At 56.5% G+C, this 22,004-nt stretch overlaps 1 protein-coding gene across 5 annotated transcripts in view; it reads right to left on the bottom strand.

Annotated features, from left to right (window-relative positions):
• Positions 1-22,004, bottom strand: part of CARM1 (coactivator associated arginine methyltransferase 1) — a 51,162-nt gene that overhangs the window by 11,929 nt on the left and 17,229 nt on the right. For 2 of the 5 annotated variants that reach the window (XM_030545907.1, XM_030545910.1), the window contains 5 exons: positions 17,361-17,486; positions 13,157-13,263; positions 12,456-12,560; positions 6,738-6,848; positions 4,260-4,437 (listed from right to left, as the gene is read on the bottom strand). In XM_030545907.1, the coding sequence (XP_030401767.1) occupies positions 4,260-4,437; positions 6,738-6,848; positions 12,456-12,560; positions 13,157-13,263; positions 17,361-17,486 (627 nt within the window). Of the gene's footprint in view, positions 1-4,259; positions 4,438-6,737; positions 6,849-7,251; positions 7,526-12,455; positions 12,561-13,156; positions 13,264-17,360; positions 17,487-20,710; positions 21,042-22,004 lie in introns of those variants that run through there. The other 3 variants (XM_030545908.1, XM_030545909.1, XM_030545911.1) reach the window with 3 other exon arrangements.

The raw sequence follows: 22,004 nt of genomic DNA, 5'->3' as shown, positions 1-22,004 counted from the left end.
GCCTTCCTTCACAGGTCATGTTCTCAAGACCTTTAATCATTCTTGTTGCTCTTCTCTGGACCCTTTCCAATTTCTCCACATCTTTCTTGAAATGCGGTGCCCAGAACTGGACACAATACTCCAGTTGAGGCCTAACCAGCACAGAGTAAAGCGGAAGAATGACTTCTCGTGTCTTGTTTACAACACACCTGTTAATGCATCCCAGAATCACGTTTGCTTTTTTTGCAACAGTATCACACTGTTGACTCATATTAAGCTTGTGGTCTACTATGACCCCTAGATCTCTTTCTGCCATACTCCTTCCTAGACAGTCTCTTCCCATTCTGTATGTGTGAAACTGATTGTTCCTTCCTAAGTGGAGCACTTTGCATTTATCTTTATTGAACTTCATCCTGTTTACCTCAGACCATTTCTCCAATTTGTCCAGATCATGCCCTGTAACGTTCTCTGAAGCCCTGCTAATGCCAGAACGTCCCTCACGTGGTTCTCCAGGTCAGGCGATAGAGTTTGGGATCGGAGCACAGCTCGGTGGTTTTAGCGGCTGAAGTTCCAAGATTAAAGGCTGGAGTGTCTAAGGCCATGTTGGACACGTTGTTAGCTAACCGGGTTGGATCCGTAGCTGGCCCAGGACCCTGGCTGATCTGCTGGCCCTGAGCGCCCAGAGAACTCAATTGCCAACGGGTGTGAGAACAGCTGGGTGGGAGGTTCACGTTTCCAGGCTTTTCTCCAGTCTCCAGGGTTACAAAACTGACTTTAGAGACGAGAGTCTCCGACCCACATGGCTCCAGGAGCCGCGGCTTGAGGAAAATCCCCCAAATATCCCCCGACTCGGGCTCTAAATCCCGAGAGCTGGTGACCCTGCTTATCCCTGGGCTGATGGGGGCCACTGTGCCAGAGAGCAGCACTGCCTCCATCCCAGCATGGCACAGGCAGGACTAGACTCTTTCCTCCCCCTCCGGCTGGCCAAGCCTTCCGTTCGCTTTACGCACCACTTTAAACCTCTTCGCTCAGCGCAGCTCCAGGCCAGCGATCTGAGCCCCGCTTCAGAAAACGACGGCTGGGCCGGTCGTGTTTCCTTCCTCCTGGCAAACAGCTGGTTCATTTTCTCCTGGCTGATGCCCACCCCTGGGAGGGAGAGGGGCTGGGTGCAGCTCGGGGGGGGGTATAGGGAGAAGTCTCTCTGGGTGCATCTACACTGCAGTGCAAATCCCGTGGCTGCCCCTGCGCTAGGACCCATCTACACCGCAATGAAACAGCCCCACGAGCAGAGTCAACTGGCATGGGCCAGCGGTGGGTGGCAACCTGCAGCGCAGACAGACCCCACCATCTCCTCAGCATCGGGGGGTGGCAGGCCGAAAGCAGGTGCCCGTGGACGGTGGGAACTATGATTAGTTGGACTTACAAAACCCCACACCTTGCCCCCAACCCCCACTAAAGACGCACTGGTAGCCAGGAGAGCTGGCGTGACACAGGGCAGGGCACCAGACTGGAGCTCAGGAGACCTGGCTCCTATGCCCAGCTTCAACTCCTGCCCCTTTCGGTGCCTCCCCTCCTGCTGAGCTGTGCAGCGCCTGGCACAGGGGACCCCAATCCTGGGCAGCGGCTGAAAGTCTGCACTTTGGAGACGTTGCAACATTTCCAAACTGTAGCTGTGCTCAGAGCGGCTCTGGTAAGTGGCTCCAAAGGAGCTGGTGAGCCCGCGGGGCCGGCAGCTCTCGCGCCACGGGGACCCCGGGCTGAAAGTTGCCAGCAGCACCATCACGGTCAGATTCCAATTTCTACCTTTAATCTGTGGCTCGGCCACAGCAACTCAGTGGAGGGACTAAAAGTCCCCGTTCGCTCACCCTGAATTCGCTCAGCACGTCCATTTCCCTACTAATTTATATCCAGAAAAGCTCCCAGGGGATTCTGAAGGCTTGTGCTCCGGGGATAATCAGCGTGGAGGTCAGGGCCTGCTGCCGCGAACACAAGCAGCGACCAAGAACGGCCTGTTGGCAGGTGACTCAGGTGAGAACAGAAATAGTGAAGTGGTTGATGTTTCTAGTTTGCCTGCATGTTAAACGCCAAAGACCCCCTCCCCCCCTTCGATCTCCCTTCCAGGCTGGGGGATGATTTTCCATTTAAATTTCAGCCTAAAACAGGTCTTCACCTGCATAATGTCTCCCTCCCTCCCTCTTCTTTATAAATGGCAGCGCTCCCTGCTCGCAAGTCGCCAAGCATTGCTGAAGTCCTGGTGGGTTAGGGGATATGATGTGTTTGAAACACAAAACCCACAAATCATCATTCTGAACAAAGTCAGGGAGATTCTGTGTCCGGAGCCAGAGCCCAAGCGGGCGTGTGGTAAGATCTGATCTCTTACAAATCGGTTCCAGGCCCATGTTACGGAGGCTCGTCTGAGCAGCGTGAGGTCAGTACAGAGCTGGCTGCTCCTTGCAGACAGATGGCAGAGAAGTTAAAAATCAGGGTTTTCAAGACAGTCTGGGAATAGAGATGCTAAAAGTCCACCTCCCACCTCTGTGCAACATATTGGAACAGTTTAATTTGCCAAGCTTAATTAAATACCAACACCTCTAACGAGAACATACACACATGCTGCCACCAGAAGCGACAGACTGTTCCAGATCCTTTTCTCCAGGAAGTTAAAACTCATCTGGTCCCGCCCTCCTCCAGCCCACCCCCGGTTACGAAGGCAGCTACATGCACCCTAGGCTACTGATTTTTCTAGGAGCGTTTCTTTTGGATGAAGGCAGTGACTAAAATAGGGCCGAAGGGACGGACGGGGTCAGGCCTGTTCGGGAGGGCGGAATACATGAGGGCTGATGAGTCGTGTCTGCTCCTCTGGGAAATTGCCTGGAACACAATTTAATTACATTTTGAGATTCGTTGCATTACAAATCACCTCTCTGCTTGGGAGCCTGGCCACGCGGCACACACAGGCTTTGGCAAGCGATCCGTTTGGGGGGAATATTAAAAAAGATTTAAAGAGACAGTGCTGCAAACACATCAGAGGGGACCCAGCTATCCCCGTGATGCTTGGGCAGCGTGGCCGTCACCAGGCCTGAGGTAGGAGAGCCATTTCCAGGGACAAGAGCAGCAGCTTCTCTCCCTCTACTGCCCTGCGCCCCCCACCACCCCATGTGCGGAGCACATTGCCCACAGACAAGCCCAGGTCTTCCCCTTTTCACAGCAGGCAGCCCCGTTGCTTCCCTCCCATGCCAGGAGAGGGCGCCGCGAGTCAGCCTCCAGCCCGGAAGCTCTTGCAGCCACTCTGCTGTGGTCACATTTTTGCAGCAGCCTCTAGGCTGCAGATGCTGAAGAGAACTTTGTTTTGAAGAGCCGGAGGGGCCTGGTGGTCACGAGATGAAATTGGGCCCCTCTTCGCACCAACCCTGAGGCCCAGGAAGGCAGCCGACTGCTTGATTTGCTGCTTAAATGCCCAATGGTGCAGCTCAGGCCCCTTGGAGGCGCAGAGCAGTTCCTGACCTGGAGGGGTCAAACCACGACCCATGCACCCGCCTGGAATGCCCGGTCGTTCCCCAGCCTACCGGCAGGTGGAGCCCAACACCCTGCCATGCAGGGGCCTTTGCTCCGCGCTCCACCCCACCCCACCAGGCAGCGAGCCAGGGTTCCCTGCTGGAGGGGCCCACTACACATCCAGGGGCCCTGCAGGCTGTATTTGGAGACCCTGGGCCGCTGAGGGCCGTGTGTGGTTCGCAGCTCACTGAGTGGCTCTCCTCACGCCGTCGGGGTACGTAAACCGTATCACTCGATGTGCTGGAGCCAGGACAAAACAGACCAGAGAACCACCCCCCAGCACTAAACACGCTAAGCGTGACGCATGAATCCCTCACCCCCGCGAGGCCACGGCCAGTCTCTGTCCCAGCGTAGGATGCCGGAGCTCGCACACGCAGCTCCCACTAGCGGGCTGCCTTTCCGAACGTGGACCATAGCGAGAAAGCCAGACAGCCAACAAAACCCAACTCCCGTGCCCTCGCCAGCCCGATTCGTTTGTAACGCTCTGCCCCACGGACCCTGGTCGCTTGGGCTCCACAGCCGATATTCCCCCAGCAATGGAAATCCCAGAGCTGGTTATCTGCCCTACCATCCCCCCTACCCACATTGAACCAGCTTGCCTTTAAACATGGAGACACTGGTTGACAAGGGGTTGGATTTCACCTGCCCCTGAATACACACCGCCCCACGTCTGCGGGGAAAGGAACATCGCGGAACAGGGTGTTTGGTCAGCACTCATCACTTACCACTGGGCTTTAAGTACTTCTTGGCATGCAGGTAGCTTTCCAGCATGCGTTCGTTGAAGAGCATGTACCCCATTGGCTCCGAGATAATTATGTCCACCTGTTCGGGAAGCGAGATTTCCTCCACCTTGCCGGGGATGACGACGATCCGGTCCGTGAGGTTGTTGCTTTTCACTAAAACCTGGGTGAGGAGAAGGATGAGTCAGAAAAAGGCAAAGAGAGGGTGCCCCCACTTCCTGGGTCTAAGCCAGACCCATGATCCAGAATAGTCTGCGGGCGTCTGCTGCTGACGCCAGCCCAGGAACATCAGGGCAAAAATGATCTAGTGTAACTGAATGACTGCGAGATAGCTTCAAAGGAGGGCAAAGTCAGTCAGTTTCATCCAGCTGAGTGAGACTGGGCCAAAGTCCTTCCTGGTGCAACTGCAGTGATGTCAGTGACACCAGGGATGAATCTGGCTCAGAGCCTTGAAGAGCAGGGGATCTTCTGAAGACAGGGTTATGTTTCAGCCCACAGATTCAGAGTGCTTTCACCGCCCTTTTCTCCTCCTATCCAGCACTTGGCATCTTCCAACCACCTGGTTAACTGGCAACGCCTCCCGACTCCCTCATCACACAGATGGGTAAACCAAGGCAGGAGAGGACGACGTGACCTGCCCCAGGTCAGACACTGAGTCGAGAGCACACCAGTCAAAGCTCAGTCTGTACATGCTGGAAATTTGGGTTGTGATCCTTACTGGGAGAGGGAACAATACAAAATGGATGAGGGCGTCTGGTCACTGACTGTGGGAGAACATTTCAGGGAGGAATGGGGCAATTTATCACCATGCAGCTAGATCCAACCCTCACTTGGCCAGCATCTCTCCCAGTGACCTTCGGTCAAGACTTACTGGGGAAGCTGCACGTGCCTTCCCATGGGATGGGGAAGCAGCTTTCCCTGGCAGCAGGGAACTGAAATAGAGAAGCTGCAGGACACGCAGAGGCCCATCAGCAGATCCACGATGGGCTAAGCTGCAAATATACTGCAACAGACAGGAGTGCATGGAACTGGAAAGAGGCTACGAAATAAGAAACTTCTGGGCTGATTGTCTTTGGACCCTGGCTCTCAGCTCCCCTCCCCACAGACCTTGCCAGCCTGACGCGCAAGTAATCCCAGCTCTCCAATGTGACATGCTAGAACACCTGGTGAGCCACCCAGGATCCTTTCAAGAAGATCCCTTGGCCTGGGGGGGAAGGGGTGAGTCCCAGCTGCCTCTCTGTACTGGACCCTGCTAGCACCAGTTCTGCCTGCAAACAACGTGGTCAATTTTCCTCTGTGCCCGGCCCCCCCGCCCTTCTTTTTTAAATTCGTCAGGTTCAGCAGCCAGGGCCCAGACGAGACAGCCAGAAACCTAGAGGCCTTAGGGATGCTCTGATCTCACTCCATCTTCCCCAGACCCTGCCAAATCTGGGAATTCCACTCTCGTGAACCGGCCAAGTCCTGACAATCACACTCTGGATAAACAAATTGAGCTTGGTGCTGGCCCAGTTTCATCAACCGGCTCCAAACTTCGCTTTTCAGACTATTTCAGCTTTTCTCCTTATTTCCTGCAAAAAATCTAGCTTGAGTCCTGCACGTCTCATAGTTAGAGTGCAGGGTGCCTGCATCCTATTTCTGGTTCTGCCACCAACGCAGTGGGCGCCCTTGGACAAATCACATCCCCTCCCCGTGCCTCAGTTTCCTCATCTATAAAGAGAGGATAGGACCCAGCTGGAGGCGGGGGGGCTCTCTCTAGATTAGAGTGGCTGTATTATGAAGCGAGCGAGAGTGCCTCCATGTAACCCCACAGCTTCCTGCTGGGCCTCAGCTCCTGCTGAAGCCCAAGTATCAAAGCAGCATTGTGTCACAGGTCTGTTTGTCGTGGGCGACGCAGCACAGAGAGAAACCTGCTGCGTTTGCACATCGGTTAGATACCATCAAACAAAGCCTTCGCCGCTCTAAGCAGCACCTCACTAGATGCTTGGGCTGATGCCAGTCTGGCTTCCTTAAGTTAGCACAGGGACGCTGAACTCACTGGACTGACAGCAATGCTGGGCTCCAGGGCCACGTCCTCGGGACGCGTCGATCTACGGCAGCTTTTCCTCAGCGCTCTGTCGGCATCCCGTTTGCTGGCTCAGCCACCGCTCTGAAACGGCGTCCTCATCTCCCCAGGGCTGAGAGATGCACCAGTCCTAAGAGCCTCACAAAGAAGCTTGGAGGCTTGACGGGATTTCAAACCAGGTAATGCCTAGGCTGGCTTGGCAAAGCCTGCCCCAGAAGGCTGCAGCTCAGCATCCTCAACCATGTGATTCTTTGACCTGGAGGCTGATCTTCCCACAGCCAGTGCCCTGCTGCACTGGGGCTTGGCTGAGGAGAACACCCCAAAATGCTTTTGCATAGGAGCCGGCCCTGCGAGGAGGAGAGCGTTTGCCCGCAGGCAGCTGGCATGAGAGCAGTACTGACCTCCGCGTGCTGGGCCATCGTGCTGGCTTCCACTGCATAGATTTTTCTTGCCCCAGCCTGAGCGGCGAAGAACGAGAGGATGCCAGAGCCGCAGCCGACGTCTAGGACGATCTGGGGAGAGAGGAGGGAGAGAGTGAGCAGAAGCAGCTGCTGCTAACTGCCCCCAGCTCTCAATCTACCACTTAACCCAGCGTGCTCGTTCAACCCCTTCGGTTCCTACGCGCGTGCCGTGGGGAAGGGCCTGCCTCGCTCGCCCGGTGGCTTGCATGTGCCAGAGACCAGGCTGAAACTGCAGCGGATGGAAGAACGCCCGTTTCAAGCCCTCCACCGAGATGGGAGGATTAAAAATGAGCCGCCCCTCGGAAAGGAGCACTCCCAAATATTTGCTTGGGCTGGAGAAAGCAGAGCTAAGATACCCCCTCCCCCTCGCTTTGAAACCTCTGAACTCTCCACAGATCCCACCACCTGTGGTCCAGGCAGGTCTCCTGCCCGAGACCTCAAACCCAGCTCTCACCAGCAGGGACCAAAACGAGCCCACAGCCCTTTTTACAAGGGTTGAGGTCTGGTCCCCATGTCTTTGGGCCAATTCTCCCCTGGGTGATGCACTGGCTGCTAAGCTCCACCCCAGAGGGAGCTGCATTTCAGCATCTCCTAAGAGTCTGCGATTGTCCATCATTCAGGGCGATCTCGGGGTTCGTACGGCCTCAGTCCCGATCAGATGAATTTTAACTGGGTTTCTTTTACAGACATTAACTCACAAATACAAGAGAACCGAGGCTGGAGGAGTTTCGCAAGGCACAAAGCGCATATCATTTAATTAGCAACACAGGGGCGGAAGATAGAGCCGCCAGTCTGCATCAGTCGCTCTTACGCGCGTGCAGATCTTTGTGCCGGCTTCTGATAAGAAGCTACTGAAATTAAAAAGCTTATCCACAAAGGCAGACTTTCAAGACAGCTGTTCCTGGCAGAAAGATGCTGCTTTCAGAGCTCGGCCTGCCCCTCGCGTGGGTTTGGAGGCACAGCTCTGCTTGCCAGGGGGGCGGAAAAAATTGCTCCAAGCATCTAACTTTGCCCCATAAAAATAAATAACTAAATAAAGGATTCACCCAGATACTGATCTGTCAGGGGATTTACAGAACGGGGTCCCCTGCCTTGGCAGAGTCACTGCTGTCACCTCCTCCAAGCTCCAGAGAGAATCTCACCCAATAAAAAGGAAAAATATTTACTCTCAATTAACTCTATTGGATCACACAGCAGCAACCCTGAGCTCTCCCAGAGTAGCTGAAAGCAGTGGACAAATACTGAGTTGAAAGCAAGCACAGCTGAGAGGGTAGAAAAAGGGACTGGGAGCCAGGACTCCTGGGTTCTGTTCCAAGCTCTGGGAGGGGAGTGAGGACTAGCGGGAAGAGCACAGAAAGCTGGGAGTCAGGACTCCTGGGTTCTATCCCTGGCACTGGGAGGGGAGTGGGATCTAGTGGGTTAGGACAGGGCGGGCTCTATTCCCAGGTATGCCACTAGCTGCGACCTGACAAGGCACCTCAATCCCACCACGCTTTCTCCCTCTGTAAAACGGGCCCCATCGGTGGTACGGTTCAGTGACGTCTCAGCGGGCGGTTTGAAGGTGGCAGGGGCTGTGGAAGGCGAAAGCACTGGCTCTAACTCAGGCCTAGCGCCTCCCGGGCCCTGTTGAGGCTAGTGAGGAAAGCCAAGCCCTGGAGTCTATCGAGCCCGGCACCACTCAGGTCGCACCCACAGAGGACGGGAGGGACTCTGCAACAGCTGCTACTAGCCAGAACTGCTGAGCTTCCCTTTCCTCGGAGGCAAATCTTCCCGGCAGAAGGGCCGAGCAATCCAGGGACGATGCAGGAGGAGCATCTGCCACCCCCAGAGTCCAACGCAGAGGTGTTACCTGGACACTGCACTGCAGAGCAGCCCTTGCACCAAACCATCGCCTGGCTGAGGTCATGGTAAGAAGGGTAAAGAGAGAGAAACGGCTTTTGATACCAACAGCTGCCTTGCAAATCTCAGGAGATGAAATCCACACAAGCACAGACACTAGTTCCACACGGCTCCCCGGCTGTGCAAGTCCTAATTAGACCCCCCAGGAACAATATTTACATACGAAGCCAGCTGGCTCCACCTGGTCCCGGGCTGACAGGGTGGCCTAATTGGTGAGTCTTAATCTCAATTATTAATTACGTGTATTACAGTAGCACCTAGAGATCCCGACCGAGACCGGGTGCCCCTTCGTGCCAGGCACTGCACAGACCGTGCAAGAGACGGTCAGTGCCCAAGAGCTCAAGTTAAATAGCCAAAAGCTGGGAGGGGAAACTGAGGCACAGAGCGTGGAAGACTTGCCCAAGGTCACTCAGCTGGTCAGTGGCAGAGCTAGGAACAGATTCCAGGTCTCCAGAGTCCCACTCGCAGCCCTGTCCACTTGGCCACTCTGTCTCCGTGTGAATTGGGAGGGACACCTGCATAGGCCAAGCTGGCATGAAGTGGGTATGGCTATCAATGCCAACACCCGTCAGGCAGGCAGTCTGGTGCCCAGATCATGTGGGTCCATTAGGGGAGCGGCTGCTAAGAGCAGAGCGCCTCCCGGCACCCAGGAAGCAAGACAAAAGCCGAGCCAAGGGAGCCGCTGCTGTATTATTCAGTAGGTGTTCGGTGGTAGAGTCTAGACGCCCTCGGCACAGATCAGGATACCACTGGGCTCGGCGTTGTCGCCACTCACAAGCTTCTGCCTGCCCGGAAAATACATGATACTTTCAGCACTACCCCATGCGGGGGGGGCAGCACCCCCTGCGGGCCACTTCCAGGTCGCTGGCTGAGATTTGGCCCAGGAGTCTCTGCCCTCTGATGGCTCTTGGTTGTGAGAAGGGAAGGGGCCCACTCTAGCTCCCCCGTCACAGTAAGGGGAGACTCAGCCGAGACCAAGGCCTGTCTGGGTCAGGCACTGAACTCCCCCACCAGAAGGAACACCACCTCTCTCATCAGGAGGGCGGGGGCGGACGGGCACCCCCAAGGCCTGGCTGAGGCCATAGCTGGAGAGAACCAGGCTCCTGCCGCGCCAGCGTTTGAAATCCCTCCCATACCCAGCGATGCTGCACCGCGATCCCTGGCACAGCCCTTGGCAGGAGCAACATCTGCATGGCTCAGCCCGACACTGCCGGTACCAGAACGGGGCTTTCCAGTACCGGCCCTTCCCCGCAGGGTGGGAAGGCATCAGACCACACAGGCTGGGGCAGCCGCTGCCTTCCTCCAACTGTTCTAGGACGTTCTGGGTGCAGCCGCCTTTTGGCACAAACAGGCGATCAGTGCCTCGCCAGAGAGCAGGCCCTGCTAGCCCTGCGGCCAGAGGCACAGCTCCCAGCAGAACCTTTCCTAGCGCAGGTGACTCGGCAATGGAGCTCCCATGGGAGTTCACTCCAGAGGCAGGAGGCTCCTGAAGCCCTGTCATAATTCATCCCATTGCCCACCCTGCGAAGCCGCCTGCCTTCCCTCCCTCGCCCTCCAGAGCGTGGTCCGCGGCTCCGTATCCAGCCAGCAGGGAGGGCCCAGGAGTCTGAACGGAGCCAGCACTCTGGGTAGCCATCACCACAGCACCCACGGGCCTGGGAGGTTCTTGTTTCAGAAGACAACTGTCCCAGCAGATGCAACCCTCAGATTTTCCCACTCCTCCCAGGGCACCTGGAAGTTAAAGCACCACTAGAATCCCCCCAAAAGCAGCCACGGAGAACCTGGGCTGCATTTTTACTGCCTTTGCCCTTCCTTCCTCCTCTCGCTATCCCAGCCACTGCCCAGCACTAGGGTCCCCTCTAGCGGACGGGGAGTCACGGCTCCTGGGTTCGAGTCCTGACTCCACTGCAGCCTCGTGGAAAGTCGCTTCCCATTTCCATGCCTCACTTTCCTCTATAACAGACTCCTAAGGGCGGAGTTACTGCCAGGAAGCCTCAGGACCCTTGGATGGAAGATGTAGTGTCATGAGAAATGCTGCCACCTTCTCTGGGACCAGATCCACATCTGATGACTTTGGTTCCTGCTACACTCATGACAGAACCAACCCTCCCCCGGCCAATGGTACAGGCCCATCGCCAGATGGAGATGGGCAAATTATGAATGATGCAGAAAAGGTGAAGCATCCAATAATCATTTCTGTCCTGTGTTTGGAACAAAGCAGGATGATTACTCAGACTTTACAGTCCACTCGTGAAGAAGGAAGATGTTGAACAACATTCACTAGGTAGAAACACTTAAATTAGCAGGCCCAGATAACTTGCACCCAAGAGTCTTAAAATAGTTGGCCAAGGAGATCTCTGGCCCAATCTCTTAATTTTTAATAAATCCTGGAATATTAAGGAAATTCCCGAAGGTTGGAAAAGTGCTGACTTTGTGGCCATATTCAAAAAAGGACAAGCAGGATGACCTAGCTAACCATAAGCCAGCTAGATGTCAATCCCAAGCAAATGGTAAAAAAGCTGATAAGGGATTCAAAGAATGAAAGGAGAGGAATCTAATTAATGCCAGTCAGCCCAGAAAAATAGGTCACATCACACAAACCTGACTGCAGATTTTGATGAGATGACAAGTTTGGTTGATAAATAGAACAGACCTGCCGCGCAATCTGGATCGCTCGGCAGGCTGAGCCCATTCAAACACAAGTTTCAACATAGGCAAATGCCAAGTTATCCTTCTAGGAACAAGGCCTGGCGGCCAGCCCTACGACGCTGCCACTCTGAAAGGACGTAGGGGTCATGGCGAACAAGCAAGCCAAAGGGAGCTGCCAGTGCCCCGTATGGCGAAAAGGCCTGGTGTGACCCCTGGTATAGAAAACAGGGGAGCAGGGAGGAGATGTCACCTCTAGGCACCACTGGGAGCCCAACACTGCAGCCAGTTCTGGGGCCACATTTTAAAAAGGAGCTTGAAACCTTGCGGAGGGTGTAGAAAACAGCCAAAAACATGATTCAGAGGCTAGAAAAACACCTTTGAGTGAGAGACTGAAGCAGCTCAATCTTTTTGGCTCATCGAAGATTAATCGGGTCCCTTCTTGCAGTGTTTGCGACCTTCCCGGGGTGAAGCCGCAGAGTGCTTGAGGGCTTGTTAACATAGCGGAGAAAAGCAGAACAAGAACCAACGGCTGAGAGTTAAAGCCAGACGTTCCCATCAGAAACGAGGCCCCACTTTTACCAGCGAGGGGCGATTAACCAGGGGAATAAACTGCCAGCGAACAGGGACTTTCCCCCTCTCCAGATCTGCTAACCAGGAGCCTTTCGGAACGTGATGCTTTAATCAGACCCCAGGGACTGCACTCAGTTCAGGAGAATGGGGAGCAATTCTCTGTTACAAAGGAGGTCAGACTGGACCTAATGATGCTTCAGGCCTGGCCAAGACAGAAGAAAACCCAGCTCAGCAGCCTGACATGGCCAGCCCGTCGCACTCGTTCCCTCTGTACGTCTTGGCAAGTAGCTCACGGTCGAACACATGCCGCTGGCTTGATCCCAAACAGGGATCCTAGCAGGGGAGGCAACAGCATCTCAGAGGCTGGGTGAAGACTAACCCATGCTTCACCAAATATACCCCTGACCTACACCCTACGTGGGGGAAACTGCCCTGTGGTCCGAAGGGAGAACTGCCCATGGGAGAAGATCCCAATGTTGTGCCAGCCACGCCCTCCTCTGGAGTCTGACAGAGAGTAGCAGGATTTCTCCTCCTCCTCACCTTGTCTTTGAAGTCGCTGTGGTTCTGCAGGATGGCCCGCTGGTACGTGCCCGTCCGGACGTAGTCCTGCATCATGTTCTGTTGCTGGGACAGGTAGCCGTAGAACTAAAGGAGACGGGAGAGTTCGTTTACGCCCCAGAAAGGGAGGTGGGTCTCACCCAGGGGGAGGATGGAATTTCACCAGGGAGATGAATTCCCCCCCCCGCCCCCCCCAAAGCCGGCACACTGCCAGAGCAGCTGGGTGACTGCTCAGGAGAGGGGCAGGGCGCTGGTGAGCTTTCCTCGCGGGGGCCGTGCCAGTTGGTCCTGGGATAGAAGATCTCCAAGGAAAACCCAGGGCACTGCAGAAAGTAGTGCCGGGCACACAACCGTCACGGTCAATACTGACCCCAACATTCAAGCATCACTCTAGGGGGCTCTATCCCGCAGGCAGTGGGGCCACGGAGCTCCCCACCACACCAGTTACTGTCCGAATGGGGCGGAGGCGCTGGGTTGCTGCACCCTCCCTCCCATTTGTCATTAATGAATCCGGGCACTTTGCAAGAGAGGATCCTGGGCCAATTCAAAGCTGCCCTCCTTCCCCCACTGCCCCGGAGCATGGCCTCCTGAGGGCACCGCACAGTCCTTCCTGCGGGCCGGGGGCCTCCCCGGGCAGGGACGGCTGCAGCTCCTAGGAGACGAGGCAGCAGCGGGCCTCCTACCTGGAAGTACTGCACTGCGGAAGACTCCTCCGTCCGCTCGCTGAACACTGACCGTTCTATGTTGTGACCCCGGCAGCTTTTCAGGATATTATAAAAGGAACAGAAATCTGAAAGCAGAACCAAGTGCTGGGGCTTTAGAAGGGTCATTGCTGGCAGAAACCCAGTCTGGGGGGAAGTGCCTCACTTGATGAGCAGTGCTCCCCTCGGGCCAAAGGGCTGAGGACAGCCCCAGTGGGTCCTCATGGGGGGAAAGAGGCAAGAAATGAAAGCTGAATGGGAGGGGAGGGTCAGTGGAACAAAGGGGAAATCTGGCTGCAGAGAACCATGAGCGGGAAAGCATCTGAGATGCGCTAAGGGCTGCCCTGAGGCTGGGGTCACAGGAGCCAGCGAGCGCTAGGGAGAAAAGGAGACCACAGGAGCCGGGGCAAGGAAGGAGAAGGAACAGCCATGGGCAGGGCAGAATCACAGAAATGTGGGGCTGGGAGAGACCTTGAGCGGTCACCTAGCCCAGCCCCCAGCGCTGAGGCCAGACCAAGTCAACCTAGACCAGCCTGGACAGGGGTTTGTCCGACCTGTCCTTGAAACCCGTCAGCAATGGGGATTCCCCAGCCGTCCCTGGACGCTGTACCAGAGCTCAACTGTCCTTCATGTTAGAAAGTTTTCCCTAGTGTCAAGCCAAACTACAAACTCGGCTGATTTCTTCTGCTACCTCCAGTGGCCACGGAGAACAACTGACCCCCGTCTTCTCTAGGATATATTTGAAGACCATTTCCCTGTCTCCCCTGCCCCCCGCAGTCTTTTCTCCAGACAAAGATGCTCAGATGGTTTGTAACCTTTCCTCATAACTCAGGTTTTCTACACCTTTGATCGTGTTGATTGCTTAGCACAGAGGATGGGTCACTTGGTGACTCCCTGTTCTGGTCATTCACTCTGGGGCACCTGGCATTGGCCACTGTCGGCAGACAGGACACTGGGCTGGATGGACCCTTGGTCTGACCCAGTCTGGCCGTTCTTAAGTCACGTTCTCTCACGTGGACTCGGCAGTTTGTCCACCTCTTTTCCAATGTGCAGTGCCCGTAAGTGGCCACAGGACTCCACCACTAGAGTGGGATACCGCTGTCTCAGGGCTGACCTCCAACCCTGCTGTTAATACACACCAGAATATTAGCCTTTTTGGTAACTACGTCACTCATTCAGTTGGTGATCCCCTGTAACCCCAGCCCCTTTTCAGCCATATTACCGCCTGGCCAATGATTCCCCATTGTACTTGGGCATTGGATTTTTCCTTCCGAAGTATAGTACTTGATTGAATTTCATCCTGTTGATTTCAGATGAATTCGCTAATTTGTCGAGGTTGTTTTGAATTCTAATCCTGCCTCCAAAGTGCTTCCACCCCCCTACCCCACCCCCCAGCTTGGTGTCACCTGCACATTTTATAAGCCCACCCTCCACTCCACGATCCAAGTCATTAATGAAAACGACTGGTACCAGACCCAGGACTGACCCTAAAGGGACCCCCGCCCAGTTTGGCAGCGTACTCAGAGTACCCTCTTTCAGCCAGTTGTGCACCCATCTGACAGTTATTCCATCTAGCCCACATTCCCCAAGCTTGCTTCTGAGAACATCACATGGGATAATGACAAAAACCCGACTAACAGCAAGATCTATCACGCCTACCGTTCCCCTGCCCAGGCCAGGAGCAAATGAGGGTGGGTTGGCAGGATTTGTCCTTGACAAAGCCATGCTGGCTATTCCTTCTAACCCCGCCAGCCTCCAGGTGCCAGCAGACTGATTGTTTCATCATTTGGTCTAGTATCTTTCCAGCTCTCGGCATCAGGCCGACTGGTCTATAGTTCCCGGGTCCCTCTGATATTTGCACTTCTCCAGCCCTCTGGAACTTCACCCACCCCCCAGGAGTCTCAAAGATAATTGCTACCAGTTCCAGGATTCCTTCAGCCAGCTTCTTAGGTACCTCGGATGAATCTGCTCAGGCCCGGCCATGTATACAGCTAAATGATCGAAGTCCTTAACCTGTTCCTTCCCTATTGTGGCTTGCATTTCCTCCTCCTCATTAATACTAATTGTGCTGGTCACCATTAACCTTTTGAGTGAAGTCTGAAGCGAAACAGTCATTAAACACCTCAGCCTTCTTGAAGTCATCAGTTATCAGCTCTCCGGCCCTGCTCAGTACAGGCCCTGCTCTCCCCTGTGTCTGTCTCTTGCTCCTGAGGGATTTAAAGAACCTCTCTGCCTTGCCAGGAGTAACTCATGGTGCGTCAGAGCCTCGCATGTTGCCCCCAGTGCTTATGCGATTTGTTTGTTGCCTCCTTAGCAAGTCGGCCACGTTTCCACTTCCTGGGGAATTCCAAAGAGCTCTAGCAAGAGGCCAATATGGCTCCACCAATTCCTCCCGTCTTCCCTTCGCTTCGGAATGTGCTGCAGCTGCGCCTTTAACACCATCTCCTTGAGAAACAGCCAACTCTCCTGAGCAACTTTTCCCTTCGATTTTCTTCCCTGGGGACCTCACCTACCGGTTCTCGGAGTTTGTTAAAGTCTTTGAAATCCCTCATCCTCACTCTGTCTCACGAAACCGTCATTGCGTGATCACTTTCACCCCTACTGCCTTCCACTTTCGCATTTGCTACCAATTTCTCCCAGCTGGTCAGAATCAGGCCTGAACTGGCTGACTCGAGTTACTGCCTCCACTTTCTGAAACAGAGTTGTCCCCAACATCCCAAGAACTTAGGGGAAAGCTTTTGTTTCGCCGTATTACTTTTCCAACAGGTGTCCGGGGCAGTCAAGTCCCGTTACTCCCAGGTCCAGGGTTTTGGATATTTCTGGTATTTGTTCTAGATATGCCTCATTCCCTGCCTCTTCCTGATTGGTGGCCTTAGTAGTGCCACTACCATGATGTCACAGCTTTTTTTGACCCCGTTTCTCTTTACCCTGAGACTCGAATGAGCCATAGTTATCGGATCTCTCTGGGCAGCTGGGAAAGGAGGAAAGCACAGTTGTGTTTTATGCCCCAAAACTGGGAGTCTAGGAGGCCTTGGACAGATGCCAGGGACAGACGGGCAGGGCAAGGTTAGGTTAGGTTAGCAGGAGGTGGAGACCCAGCTGATGGCCCAGCATGATGAATGTTTCCAAGAATCTGACAAGGCGCGAGACGCGGGGCTCGGTCAGCAGCTGCAGACTGGGCCCAAGCCGCTGAACACACCGATCCCACTCAGACTCTGCCGTGGGCAGGCGGGAGGGGAGAGGGCAGCTTGCAGAAGGGGCACGAGCATCGCTATGAGGTGAGGAGCAGCAGCAGCTCAGGGCTGGAAGAGCTGGGGTCAGGACTCAGAGCCGGGTGCACGTGCCAGGACTGCAACAGCAGGGGGCGCTGCCGCTCAGGAGAAAGGCGCATCTGCAGAGCACCTGGCTGGCTCATTCCTGAGCAGGGATTGAAAGGAACATGAATCCAGGGGAGGGGAGCAGGCACGGCTGGCGCACACGGCCTGTAGGGAGGGGCCAGGACTCGACAGCCCAGCCATTTCAGGGGAAGGTTCCTGTAAAGCAGCAGCACAGGGGCTGGCTGAGATTGGGGGGCGGACAGGAGAAGAGATCAGCACCCAAGGGGTTAACAGGGACCCCAGTGGGGTACATGGAGCTCTGCTGGTGGACCTGAGGCCAGTGAAACCCAGGGGAGGGGGAAGGACGCGATTCACTAAGGAAGGGATCCGAGCACAGGAGTTAGGAACAGGGTCTAGGCTACAGAGTGGCAGCTAGGACTCACCCCTTCCCCCCTAGACCAAGAGGGGCTCAGCCCAATTTCTCTATTCCGTGCTGTTCCACATGGCAGCCAGCTGGGGTCGCTGTTGTACAAGGAGGGGCAGTTCCCTGCAGGGACTGAGGCTAGGCAGCCAGGTCTGGTAATGGGGGGACTCACAGGGCAGCAGGACACTACTGAGAAGGGGGAAGCGAACCCCACCCCATCCCCCCGCTAGCCTAGCACCACAGGGGCTGGATTTGTCCTTGCAGTGAGTGCTCCAGCATTGGCCAAGTCCCGGGGGTGGGATCTCGATTACCGATGGCCAAAGAGAAGGGCCCAGAGCCAGGAGTCTGGTGAACCTTGTGGGAACAAGCCTGCCCTGGAAGAGTGACGGATGGGATAGCCGGAGCGTCGCAGCCCCCAGCCCACGGGAAGGATGAGGGGACATACCGGTCGGCGTTGCGAACTGCATAAGGACACTATTACACCCCAGCGTGATGATGAAGGACTGTTTGCCGACACGGCTGCATTCCGTCTCCCTGGACACCGAACACTTAAACACGCACACATCTTCATCTGGGGAGAGAAGAGACACGAGGCGTTAGGGTCCCACGACGGGTCACGTGCCACCTTCCAACCTCAGAGATGGCCGCAGTTCAGCAGCAAGCAGGGCCAGGCATCACCCGCTGCACAGACAGGATGGCACAAGGCCTGGTAGACCTGGGACCAGCTCTCCCAACCGGGGTGGGGTGGGGTGGGGTGGGGGTAGGGGTGGGTTCCCAGAGATCTCAGACTTTCAAATCCCACCATTCCAATTCCCGCCTTGCTTTAATTCCCCACTTGTGCTCCAATGCAGATTTAGCGACCGGGGTCTTGAGAAGCATTAGAGTGAGAAGCCAACGCACAGACCATCCCAAAACTCTGGGTCCCACCCTCCCAGAGGCAGACAGCTCTGATCTCACTCGCTCTGGCTTCAGAAGTAGCAGTTTCTTTGGCACAGCAGTAAAGGGGCTTTCGCGAGACCGAACTCCTCCACACGCAGGGATCAGAGAGCAGTGGGGATCAGCAGGAAGAGCTCAGTGGGTTTGGGATGGGCAGGGCAGGGCAGGGCATGCATCGGAAGAGTCACGTTTTTGGTGCTAGCAAAGTGCTGAGCAGTAACGGAGATGAAAAGGAGCCGCACTCCTCGCCCGCCTAGACTCATCCCCAGAGAAGCATGCTGGGGGGTAGGGGGAAGGAGTCTGCTTCCCTTGCCACTTCCAGCCAGCTCCACGTTCTCCTCCTCCTCCACGGAGCTCTCACGGCCGTCCCATGCCCCACCGCCTTCCTCAGCCCTCCACTCCCACCCGCTTCCACCCTCTCCTCCTCGGCTGGTCTCGGGCCCTGTCCCAGCGCTGCTCTCAGATCAGTGCCAAGGCTACTGGGGGAGGCCGGAACTCCACAGCCACTTGGTTCTCTTTTCCCCGCCGACTCGGCCATTCAGCCTCTGCCAGCCACTCTTGAAGGGCTCTGTGACCTCCGCCGCGCTCAGGGCCAGCCTCGATGCCCATTGGACAGCTCGCACACCCCCCTGTGCCCTCTTCCCGGCTGTCCCTTACCCACAATCCGTCCTCCCCAGACTGAGCCATAAGGCCATCAGCCGCCCCTGTTGTAATGCCTACGGAGATGCCAGCCAGCCAGCAGCAGCTGAATGGGCGGGGGGACAGAGGACACTGGCTTCCTGTCTACTGCATGTGTCCCAGGGCAGGAGGTGTGTACACACACACACACCCGCAATAGGGCCATGCTCCTGTCTGGGCGCCAGCAGACTCTAAGTCTTAATTGAGAAATGCAGGCTTGGGGGCACACCCTGCGTCCTGCTGCGATGGATGCTCTAACTCAGGGGTGGCTCCGGAGCCACACGCGGCTCTGCAGAGGTTAATATGTGGCTCCTCGTTCAGGCACCGACTCTGGGGCTGGAGCTACAGGAACCAAACTTTCCAGTGGGTCGGGGGGGCTCACTGCTCAACCCCTGGCTCTGCCACAGGCCCTGCCCCCACTCCCCCTCTCCCCCCCTGACCCTGAGCCTGCCCTGCCCTCACTCCACCCCTTCCCACCCCTGACCCTGAGCCTGCCCTGCCCTCATTCCTCCCCCTCCCCCCCAACCTTCTGCACCCCACAAAACAGCTGATTGGGAGGCACTGATTGGCAGGGCTGCCGGTGGGTGGGAGGCGCTGGGGGCGGGGAGAGCTGATGGGGGGCTGCTGACTATTCCTGTGGCTCTTTGGCAATGTACATGGGTAAATTCTGGCTCCTTCTCGGGCTCAGGTTGGCCACCCCTGCTCTAATGTCACAGCGCATCCTCCGTGAGCGGGGAGAGCCCATCCCGTGGCTGTGAGGGATCTAGCTGGATCCCTTTGGCTCTCTCCCACGCTCCCCGTCTGCCTTGGGAAGCATTTCCTGCTGGGGAACGGGCGTGGCTGTGAGAGGGCAGGGCGGGCTGCGCCCAGCAGACTCAAGCAGATTCCAACAGGAGAGGTCGGATCCGCACTCCTGACTGTGGGGGCGGGCGCTCTGAGGAGACCAGCAACGCCGACAGGTCGGGCCGGTCTCCTCGCTTGCTGATGAAGCTTGCTCAGGCGGCCTGTGCGCTCTGTACGGGGAACCGGCTGCAATGCTGCTGTGCAGCCCTGGATCACAGACACGCCCCCCCCCCGGACACCGTCCTGCCGGCTCCAGGAGGGACCAGTTCTGGGGAGCGCGATGGACCCGGGGAAGGAGCGCGATGGACACTGAAGGCTACGCTGCAGCAATGGGATAGACGGGACGGCCAGCAACAAGACAATGGCGTCACGTGCAGCAGGGGCCATGCAAACATCCTTCCAGCTCTCCTGACGGCCCTCAGGCCTGACCTGCAGGTCTCCCTATTGCTCTAGCCCTGGGCTCCACCACCCAGCCCTGCCCGATGCCCCTCAGTCCTGACCCGCAGCCCCCTGCTAGCCCAGCCCAGCCCAATGCACCTCAGTCCTGACCCGCAGCCCCCTGCTAGCCCAGCCCTGCCCAATGCACCTCAGTCCTGACCCACAGCCCTCTGCTGCCCAGCCCTGCCCGATGCCCCTCAGTCCTGACCCGCAGCCCCCCGCTAGCCCAGCCCTGCCCAATGCACCTCAGTCCTGACTCGCAGCCCCCTGCTAGCCCAGCCCTGCCCGATGCCCCTCAGTCCTGACCCGCAGCCCCCTGCTAGCCCAGCCCAGCCCAATGCACTTCAGTCCTGACCCACAGCCCTCTGCTGCCCAGCCCTGCCCGATGCCCTTCAGTCCTGACCCGCAGCCCCCTGCTAGCCCAGCCCTGCCCAATGCACCTCAGTCCTGACCCACAGCCCCTGCTAGCCCAGCCCTGGGCTCCCAGATGTCCCTCAATCTCCATCTGAAGCATCACCTGCAGCATCAATCTCGCCCCAATTCCCTCCCGAGTGGAGACATCTGGTTGAGTTTATCCAGTGAGTTGGGCCCAGGTCCTGCAGTAAAGAGGCTGAAGCCCCCAAACTCAGTTCACTTGGGGGCCAGCTTGGATCTCTAAAGGGGTTTTTTAACCTGCCTCCCCCTCATCCTGTCCCTTGGACAAACACCAATTCATGAACTGTTCTACTCTCACTGGCTAGCGTGGTCTCTTAAGGAGGAACAGCCCCAGATTTTGGCACCCGTAACCCATCTGCAGGTGAAGAGCCCCCTTAAAATGGCCTTTGGCCCAAACAAAAAAGGCTCCCTTGAAGCACCCCCTAGAAGAGCAGCGGCAGCAGCGAGTGGCCCCCCAACACCTGCCGAGGAGAATCCCAGGCAAGCTGGAGAGGGGACCCTGGCCCAAGCCGCCAGGCAGCTGCCACGCACGCAGTGCCCTGTCTGCAGCGGACAGAGGAGTTTGCAGGCCCGGTTTGCAGGGAAGCTTCATTCTGTGCACGGCGTCTGGCTAGGCTGGTTCCACCGGCTCCTCGTGGTCGTTGCTGTTCACTGGCACCGCCAAAGGAGAGCCCCTCCCAGGCCCTTTCTGCTGCTCAGAGCCTCAAGGGGGTTCAGCCTATTACAGTGGGATTAATGGACGCTGCTGGAGGGGGAAGGGAGGAGGGATCGTTAGCTCCCAGGAGACTTAGCCATGGGGGCCTCACATGTTATCAGCACATGCAGAACCAGGGATGAGAAGCCCTCTGCAAATCCCCCCATCTGCGGCCCGCACAGCAGCCTGCCTGTGCAGATAGCGCAGCTGGGGAGGGCGCTGGCTGAGGCTTAGCTGCACCGCTTGGCTCCCGGCCGAGGCTTGACCTGCTCTCCCCACCCCCAAAAATTTCCAGACTCGGACGCCAGGCAGGAGCTGGCCAGTGGGCTCCACAGTCCTGGCATTTCAAACCCGCCTGCATGAAGCTGGTCTGCCTCAGTGCACGATGGGAGTTGTAGTCCACTTCTCTGCAGCACTGGGGCCAGCTCTCTGAGCAGCAGGAAGTCCTGTGGACCAAAAATCCAGCTACAACCATGAGCATGGGCCTCCGGGCCACTTACCCGACTAGGATCTGGGCCAGCCCATGTCACACAGCCCCTCTCCACAGAGCGGGGAACGACTTCCATCTCCCCCGACCTGGACCGGACGGGAACCTGAGATCTGTGGGGGGGCCCTGGGGGATACTCAGCTGAACACAAGTGCCGAACGCAACGCTGTGCCTGCAAGGGCTAAAAGCAGCCTGGGATGCACAGACGGGAATCTCGCATAGGAGCAGAGGTTATTTTACCCCTGTATTTGGCACTGGTGCAAATCACTGTGGGAGTCCTGGGCCCGCAGTCCAAGAAGGCGGCCGCTAAATCAGAGAGGGGTCAGAGAGCCCCAAGAATAACAAAAGGATTCGAAAAACTGCCGGAGAGCAAGAGACCCAGGAGCTCCATCTACTTTGCTGAACAAAGAGAAGGTTCATTGGGGACTGGATCACATGGGGAACAGAGAAAGGTGGCACCCGCTCCCATGGCTGGAACCTGAAGCTAGACAAAATTCAGATTGTCAGCGCCTAATGGGTGGAGTAATTAACCACTGGGACAATTTCCCTGGGGTCCTGGTGGATTCTCCATCCCTGAC

This window comes from Gopherus evgoodei, unplaced genomic scaffold, assembly GCF_007399415.2.
Source record: "Gopherus evgoodei ecotype Sinaloan lineage unplaced genomic scaffold, rGopEvg1_v1.p scaffold_40_arrow_ctg1, whole genome shotgun sequence".
NCBI lineage: Eukaryota > Metazoa > Chordata > Testudines > Testudinidae > Gopherus > Gopherus evgoodei.
Note: the sequence above shows the minus strand (reverse complement) of the source record. Positions and strands in the feature narration are given on the sequence as shown.